Genomic DNA, 9800 nt, shown 5'->3' on the forward strand with positions numbered 1-9800 from the left:
AATATTATGATCAATCACATAATGAATCACAATAAATATCATTAATTTAGGATTACATTCCAAACTTCTGAATGTTTTATTTTATTTAAACAAAGAAGATAAATGCATTCACTACTTATCAATAAAATTCACCAAGAAAAAGAGACTTGTGTTTCAAATGGTATGGATTTAATATTACCCTTTTTGAGTCATTGAGTCAATATAGGAATTTATTTCCTGTGTCAAGATAAAATAAATTTAAGATAAATATGCCAGAGTGTTTTCTGTAACAATTTAAACCCTAAAGCAATATTGACTTACACACATAAAAATTGCTTTTGAAGCATTTTAATGTGAACCACATATTTTTAATGTAATTTAAAGTTCTATTCGGAGGAAAATGTTAGATGTTTGATTGGCCCTTTCTGAATCAATCATAAAATCATCTCATGAATTAAATAGTTGAACAACAGTAATCAGAATGAGAAAACAGTTGAATTTTGTTCTGCTCAATAGATATAAAAAATAAGTTCTTTCCAGGTATTTTGTTGAATGGTCAAAATCACAGCGCCATTTCCTGCTTCATGCTGTGGCCATTTAATGAAACAGAATTGGTCACCACATTCTTAGTATTGCTTTTCAGAGATGTCATTCGAACAGCAGAGGTGCTGAGCAAGTAGCTAGTTGATCTTTCTTGAAATGATTTCCTTCCACAAAATAGTTGGCTATTGAAATGCCTCCTAAAGCTTTCACTGAATAGATAAAGAGCAAAAGGATTGACACATGAATTGCAAAAACTCAGAACCCTGGCAACTAAGGTGACAATCATATGGCTTAGCGATGGATCGATCTCATTATAGTTGAAAGACCTGTACATATAGAGGATGTGATTTGGAAACCAACAGAAGACAAAGCAACCTACAAAGACCAGCACAATCTTAGCCAAGCGTTTCCGTGTTTCCATCTGCAAATAGAATAGTTTAATTAATAGTTTAATTAAACTGAAAAGATAAACAATTAAATACAAAACATAACAGAATCATAGCACTGTATCAGAAATCAAAAAGACTTTAAATAATGACTTTAGTAGTTTGATGTAGCCTAAATTGGTCACTATACTATTTTACTTAAATATAGTTGACAGTACATTTATGACTATGATAAATTATTGTTAAGTGACTGTCATTAAAAGTGTGATCTTGAACATCTCTGTTAGCTTTTTTCTTTTATTTACAGTCACTATCATTATAAATATAAATTATATTATAAATAATAATTATAAATGTAAATTATGTTATAAATAATAATATAAATATAAATATGTCATGTAAATTAGATATAAACTATTGATGCTTTAAACAAAGGTGTCACCTTTAAAATAAAGTATAATTATCTCCTTTCATTTATTTTGTTTATTACTTATTATTTTATAGAAAAATCTTCAAGTGTATGGTAAAGAAACAAAATTTCAAATTGGCATTAACCTTGTTTGCAAATAAAAGTAATTTTCTAATATCTAGAGTTGTAAGAATATCTAGGGTGTAAGAATTTCCTAAAATCTATACCTGAATATTCCATTTTTGACTTTTGATATTGAAATTACAAGTCAAGCATTACCAGAGCAGATGTCAAGTCATTATCAGAGTTTATAAATAAACCAGAAAGTTTCAATTTCAATTTCAATTGTAACTCAAGTTTGGTTGTATTGGTCTCTTTGTCTCGCTCTGTCTCTTTGTCTCTGTGTGTCTTTCTTTCTCTCCCTCCCACCCCCCCCCCCCGTCAGAACTAAGAAGCACTATAGCGGTTCTTGTATTTGACCAATATAGCCCCAAACATATACACCTACCAAGCTTACCTGTTTCTTTGTATGCTCGTTATATTCTCCAGGAAGATTATGCGCACTTTTAATTAAGGTCTTTGCTATATGATAATAGTAAATGCTAATGATAGTAAGTGGAATGAGGAAATAAACCAAAAAGATGAGCACTGAATGAATCTTTGGATGTAATTCATCCGTCTGCGGGTAGGGTATACAGGCTGTGAAGCTGCCATTTTCCGAACTACCAATGCGAGCTACTTCTGAAAACACAGCTTCGGGAACTGCTAACAGCACCGAGACTACCCAGATACCCACTGCTTTCACACAGGTCCACAGCACTGCTCCAGATGTCTGGATGTCCATAGGGTTTACAATGGCTCTGTATCTGAAAAATAATAAATGTCAATTAACCCTTTAAAAATTTGCAATGGCATTATGATAAAAAATTGTGTTTTAATCAGAAATGTTCTTTGACTTACATGTATTATTATATTATATAAGTATATTATATGTTATGTTTGTATGTTACTATATTATGTTACGCTAGTTTTCCTTAGAGGAAAGTATTGTAAATTATCATTTTCAAAATTACAATGATAGGTTTACCTTTTCACAAAGTTTTTCCTATTTCGATCAAAGGAATAAGTTACACATTCAGTAGCATGGACAATGCAAAATTGCATGTAAACATGCTCCTGGCTTAGGGAACCATATGGGACTTGGGGGATGAACTTCAGTCAGTCCTAGGTTAGTGCGTGCAAGGCAAATGCCCTACAGCTTGCACCACCACTTCAGCCCTGAGAAAGAAAAATTTTTTAATATTTTATATTTTTTTAATTTTTTTTGTTGTTGTTGAGAACCCATTTATTTTACTTAGTGTTAATTTAATAAATTATTTTTGTGTGTATACATATGATCTTTTCTTTTTACCCAAAGTTGTAAATTTGTTCATGATTTTGAGTCATAAAATGCATGACACCCTTCACCAGTGCACATTTCCTGCCACCATTGTCCACAATTTCCCTCCCAGCAGTCTAAAAATCTGACTATAAGTAGCAAAAACATGAGATATTCATGTTCATGTTCCTATTGTTCCCCTTTTTATTCAGCTCAGAAAGTCTGTCTTACTCCATTCACAGATACATTCGGTCATTCCGAATATATTTGGGAAATGACTAACAGGAGCTTCCTGTTTGAAACTGGTATAAACAAAATAATTTATACAGTTGCAAGTTAAAGAAACTATGTACTCAGGTGCATTATTAACTTCAAAACAGTTGAATATATATATATTAGTGCTTGTTGATAGGCCACAAATAGATGACATACTATGTTAGCATTTAATAAACACATATTACTTACTAGATGTTTACACTACACACTTTCTATCACTTAGTCTTCATAATCTTTACAAGGAATTTTATTTTTCTTCTTGTGTGTAGGATGGGGGAAGATTATCTTCTTCATCTTCAGTACCATCTCTGTGTAAATATTTTTTTAATTTTTATATCTCTTCATACACAGCATACAAACACACACACAAACCATTGTTGTTGCTTTATTTCCTGTTCAAAGTTGTGTCTACAGCTCCACCTGCGGGAGTTTCTCAATAACTACTTGTTGAACTAAAAGAGGAAATGTTTGAGCCACAATATGACTTAAGAGGTACCGTTTTCATAGCATAGAAAAACAGTTGCTATTCTGTGGTGAAGGAGACTCATTGAGTTCAGTTGTACTCAAATTAGATGACACAAATCTCCTTGGGAACTGAAAAAATAAGAGGGCAGAAGGGTAAAAGAGCATCAACTTACTCCAAACTTGCTGCTATAGAGTCTTTTTTTTATCTAAAATGTAACATTCACATTTGATTAAGATGTTCAAATAATTCGCATAGAAATTAGGCTCAGAAACCACTTTTCCAGAGGATCCTTCTTTGGGGCTGTAGCAATAGAATAGTAGGTAGGGGACTTGTCTTGCATGCAGTATGGACAATAAAGAACTCATGTCCTTAACACATGAATGGATAGTTGTGATATATATTCTTAACAGAACACTACTGACTTGTAAGGAAAGATGAAAACTTGTTTTCTATAGCAACATGGATAGAAATGCCAGGTGCCCTCATTCACAGTTGGCCTGAAAGGAAACAATGCGTAAAAATATGTGATTTCCAATGATAACAAAATTCCAAGACAAAATTTATGTTACTTGGGGATAAGGAGAGAAAGAGACTGGCTCTAGGGTGGGACAAAAAGGCCCAGGGACAAAGGCAAAGATTTACTGACATTTTTGTGATAAATATAACAGTGTACCCCCAAAACATAAAAACATTGATACTCTTGCAAACCAATTTTATTTCAATAAATTTAAAATGTATAAAGAATTTATCCTAAATATTAAACTTTATGAATTCTTGATTCAATAATATTTCATAATAATAGTCTCATAGTACTAGAAAACAAATTTATTATTTTGTTATTTCTTTTTTTTTTTTTTTTGGTTTTTGGGCCACACCCGGCAGTGCTCAGGGGTTACTCCTGGCTGTCTGCTCAGAAATAGCTCCTGGCAGGCACGGGGGACCATATGGGACACCGGGATTCCAACCAACCACCTTTGGTCCTGGATCGGCTGCTTGCAAGGCAAACGCCGCTGTGCTAGCTCTCCGGGCCCCTTATTTTGTTATTTCTAAGAAAGGCATTTTTTGTGGTTTTTGGGTCACACCCGGCAGTGCTCAGGGTTTTTTCCTGGCTCCGTGCTCAGAAATTGCTCCTGGCAGGCACGGGGGACCATATGGGTCGCCGGATTCAAACCGATGACCTTCTGCATGAAAGGTAAATGCCTTACCTCCATGCTATCTCTCCGGCCCTAAGAAAGGCATTTTAATAAAATCCACTGAATATCTATAATCAACTCTAGATAGTATTTTCATATTTTAAAACTAGCTCCTGATGCAATGCTTATTGTTTTTGCTTTATTTTTAATGTGTTTCTTTTTCCAAACTTAAGCTAAATGATCAGCATGAAATTTTTAAATAATTCCCCATCTTGACACAATAATGAATATTTTAAATTTTACTCTTAATGAAAATCTGTGTGAGAAAAAATATATTAAACTCAAAGGAAAATAAATGAATCAAATAAAGTGCAGGAAAGTGTAAGAGCTTCATATTTATTATTAATATTTATTTCTTTTTAAATTTGAGATTCATGAAGGTCTTGCTGACAGATTTACTATAGTTTATTTTAAAAAATCAACAACCTGAAATTCTTAGACCAACTTAGACCAATTATGTCTCTTTTCTTTTTTCATCATCTTTTTACAAAATAATATCTTTATTAAGTACCATGATTTGTAGTTGGGTTTCCGGTATAAAAAAAAGAATACATTCCTTCACCAGTGCAACCAACGAATGTCCTCCATATCTCTTCTCCCACATCCTTGGCCTGTATTCAAGACAGGCATTCTATTTCTCTCACTCATCTACCATTGTCATGATAGTTTTTAGTGTAGTAATTTCTCTAACTGCTCTCACCACTCTTTGTGGTAAGCTTCATACCATTGCTGGTACTTCCAGCCCTCATCTCTATTGTCTCTGGAAATTATTACAAAGATTTCTTTTATTTTTCTTAAATCCCATAGATAAGTAAGACTATTCTGTGTCTGTCTCTCACTCCAACTTATTTCACTCAGCATACTAGTTTTCAAGTCCAACCATGTATAGGAAAATGTAACTTCATTTTTCCTGATGGCTGCATAGTATTTCATTGTGTATAGATACCACAGTTTCTTTAGCCACTCATCTGTTGTAGGACATCCGGTTGTTTCCAAATTCTGGCTATTGTAATTAGTGATGCAATGAATATAGGTGTGCAGAAGGCATTTATGTATTGAGTTTTTATGTTCCTTGGAGTAGTATAGCTGGATCATATAAGAGCTAAATTTCCAGTTTTTGAGCACTATCCATGTTGTTTTCCAGAAAGGCTAGACTAGACAGCATTCCCACCAGCAGTGAATGAGAGTTTCTTTCTCTCCACATCCCCACATAATTGTTCTTATTCTTTATGATGTGTGCCAGTTTCTATGGTGTGAATGGTACCTTATTGTTGTTTTGATTTGAATCTCCCTGATGATGTGTGTGTTCCCCTGAGCATTGTTAAGAATAATCCCTAAATTTAAAGCCAGAAAAAGCCTTAAATATTTTTGGATGTGGACTAAACTCCTCTATCCTAAAACAGAAAAAGAAGGTCAAATATAGGTAAAATTCTCTGAAGACATGAAAATTATCTAATATTACATAATAGTAGATATTGTGCAAAATTATTGTTCAAAACCATTGTATTTATTCAAAGGTTAAAACTATTAGTGAAATGTGAATTTTAAACATAGTATATAACCCCTTACCAAAGAATATCATCCACATCACTTAGTAAAGAATCAACTTTCACAAATCTATGAAAAATAATTAATGAGTAACTAATTTTATGTAAGAAAATATAGAGAATAATAAAATTAAAATGCAACTGCAATTATTTAATGGCTCTAAAAATCATTCAATTCTGTCAGCACTCAGAAATTGAAAATATTACGGTAAATTGCTATTTTGGGTATGGAAACACAAATAGAAACTTTCCTCCTGTTGACAGCTTGATAATGAGGAAAGTGCTGAACTTTCAATGACTTCATGGCTCAGCCAGAGCAGATGGCCCCCAATTTAAATACAACTCTACAGAAAGGACTACAGAGTACAAGAAAGCCTTTGCTTTCACTGAGAAGATAGTATAGTAACAAGCATCAATGATGAAAGGAGAAATTTGCCTCAGCTCTGAATGTTACTGAGCTGAGGGTCCAATTGTCTCTCTAACTATATCTCCTCTCTTCTTTGTATCTCTGTGCTCAGCACCAAAGAAAGATTGTAGAATCCTACTAAAAGTTCCTCTGACCTACAGTTGAAGACATCAATGCTGTCATAATACAAATAAGGTAAGCACTCCCATATGGGCATGTAGTATGTGCTGTTTTATCATATTCTCCAAGTAGAACATTTAAAAATATAAGTTGCAGGTTAGCACTCCAATGCCATATATTCCAGACTGGTGTTTTTCCTTAGACTGAGTTCCAAAGGTGCAGATCAAGGTGGAGAAATAAGTCCTCAATAAACTGTAATATAATATATAACTATCACAATATACTCCACATTGCAAGCATGAGATAGTGTCTCTCTAATTCACAGTGTAAGATTTCTTCTGAGAAGGGAAAAAGTAATAACTTAGAAGTATAGTCATCACATTTTCTTCAACTTTCATTTCTATATTCCTACTTTTCTTTCTTTTGTTATTCCTATTGTGGTGTGCTTTTTTGTTCATTTTTTTTCCTTCAAGCTGCTTTACATTGGAGCACAAAAAATAAGTTATCTGAGTTATTCGTAGAATACAGATTCTCCCTTATGTGTTGATTTCACTCACTAAAAGAGTTTAAAAGCACACTTGAGCACTCATTATCACATCCATTGAAAGGTAAGGCCTCTCAAGATACTATTCAGGGTTACTGACCAAAGAAGCAAGAATCTACAGTTAATAAGATCAGTTAAGTAATACTAAAAGCTAATGTTAGGAGGCTTGATGAGAAAGGATCAAGATAATGGCATTCTCTCTTTTCACTAACAAAGACAGATAAAATTCTTTTTTGATATCTAGGAAGTAGTAGAGCCTGTCTTTTGTTTCAATACTTTATCAACTAGCCAACATAAAGATAATATCTGTTGGCAGTTGTGTATCTAAATAATGTTCACCTTTACAGATTCTGTATAGAGGGGCCAGACAGATAGTATGGAGGCAAGGAGTTTGCCTTGCCTACAACCAATTGGGGTTCAATTCCCACCAACATATATGGTTCCTTGAGCACTGCCTCTGAACACAGAGCCATGAGTAAACCCTGAGTAAGCCCAGGTATGGCTCCAAAACCAAAGAACTAAAGTCAAAAAAGATTCAGGTGAAAATCAGCAGAAACACTTCAGGCCATACTGTCTCCTCCTGTTCTGGTTCTGCTACACTTCTGAGACATATGTAATGTAGACAACAATGCTCATTCAGAAACTTCAGTTTTAAAGCAATTCTGAGGGTCCTAAATAAAAATACAATAAGTAGGGCATTTGCCTTGCACATAATTGACCCAGGTCAATTGATCCAGCACTCCATAGTGTCCTCTGAGCCTGCAAATTGATCCATGGAAGCAGAACGGAGGTAAGCCCTGAGCACCACTAGGTGTGACCCCATTCAAACAAACAAATAAATGAATTGTGAAAGTCAGGAATTGACCATTCCAAGTGCAAAGTGTCAATCAAAAATCTCTGGCTGTACTAAACAAGGTGATTTAGGCCTCAAGATAAAGTCAGAAATACTATTTCTTATTTCCATCCCTATGTTTCCATAATATTACATGAAAGCCTAAGCCACCTTCTCACATGTTTGAGAAATCTAATCTTCTTATTTTCTTCTTCTTCATTACACGGGTCTCTACTTTCAAACTCAGTATTTCTATTTTCTTAGACAGAGAGGTAAGCTAACATAAAGATAAAAAATTTGGTTCAACAAATGACTAAATTTTTGAAACACTAATGGCAATATAGAGAAATTAGCCACACGAAGTTTTGAATTCAGTTTTCTTTATGTTCTTTCCATCTAATGAACTGACTCATGTGCCTATTTAAAGTTGTATTTTTCTTTGAGAAAATGCTCTCTTGGGGAATCAGTGGAGACAAATAGGGATAAAACTCAAGGTTTCTTACATTGTGAAAGACATTTTTTAACTTGAGCCACGAGTCAGACCTCTATTTTGTCTCTGTGTTTCTTTGTCTCTCTGTCTCTTTTCCTCTGTCTTTCTGCACCTTTCTATCTCCGTCTCTCTATGTCTGTCTCTCTTTTCTTATAATGATAAACTTTTTAGTGGAGTGTTTTTAACAATTCAGTCTGCCACTAAATAAAAAAAATGTAATGCATCTGGGAAAGAAACAATGTAATTCAGTGATAAAGTTGCATTGAGGTCTTGAAAGTGCTCATGAAGTTTAAGCTTTAGCTTTTTACACTAATATGGTAATAATGAAAATAGTGTTGATTTCATTTGTTGTAAGAACAGACTAGCATCAAAAAATGTAGTGCAGGGTAACAACAAATTTTCTTATATTTGCTTCCAAATTGGCAGAATTCAAAGCATTTTTGACATATACTATAAAGAGATAAAATAGGTAAAAAAAATAAAAACAATTGATCACCATGTTCTAGAGATGAAACATAAACACTGTAAAACAAAATATTTGCATTTTAAATGAGTATTGGAATGCATTATATAGTTTCACCTTTTTTTAAATTTATATTTCTAAAACACACATGATAACATAGGGTATCAACATCCCTTTATCTTTCAAAAACACACACTCAAAAGCAAATATTGCTTTAGGAAGCACCAGTCCACCTTTATCTTTTTTATTAGAATACCCATGCTGTGCTTACAAAATGTATAATGCACATTTCATTCCTTCTCACGCCCTCTTAAAATGGGTAAATGCATAGAAAATATCATTGTTTTCTGACCTTGGTCAAAGTTAATATACCTGAGAGTCTTCATTACAAGAGTAAGAAAATTGGTGTGAAATGAACTCAATCCCTGGTTCTTGAGACTAATGTTACATTTTTTTCAATGAAAGAATAATGATAGTAATTTTAACTATTATAGTTGATAGCCCTTCATTAAGTTTTATTCTAATTATTAAGTAGTTTCTTTAACTTTCCAAATTAAGAGGTGCCATGAAAAAAGAGCAAAAGAACAAAAGAAAGGGCACTTTAATTATGGCATTCAAAAGAAAAAAAATTAAGGTAGTAGACATTAAAAAAGATAATGAGAATAGTATCATATAAACAAAATGAGAGGATAATTTACAAAAAGGCTTCCAATTTTATTAAGAGTTTAAAGAGAATACTATTCAAACTAAAAAGTCAATAGTACTCAG

The 9800-nt window shown here is 33.3% G+C and overlaps 1 protein-coding gene across 1 annotated transcript in view; it reads right to left on the bottom strand.

Annotated features, from left to right (window-relative positions):
- Positions 1-420: 420 nt before the first annotated feature.
- Positions 421-9800, bottom strand: part of NMBR (neuromedin B receptor) — an 11307-nt gene continuing 1927 nt past the window's right edge. Inside the window, exons 2-3 of the mRNA XM_049787761.1 lie at positions 1835-2183; positions 421-943 (exon numbers count right to left, since the gene is read on the bottom strand). Of these exons, the coding sequence (XP_049643718.1) occupies positions 542-943; positions 1835-2183 (751 nt within the window). The 3' untranslated portion in view covers positions 421-541. The remainder of the gene's footprint in view (positions 944-1834; positions 2184-9800) is intronic.

The sequence above is a fragment of the Suncus etruscus genome, chromosome 15 (genome assembly GCF_024139225.1).
Source record: "Suncus etruscus isolate mSunEtr1 chromosome 15, mSunEtr1.pri.cur, whole genome shotgun sequence".
Taxonomy (NCBI): Eukaryota; Metazoa; Chordata; class Mammalia; order Eulipotyphla; family Soricidae; genus Suncus; species Suncus etruscus.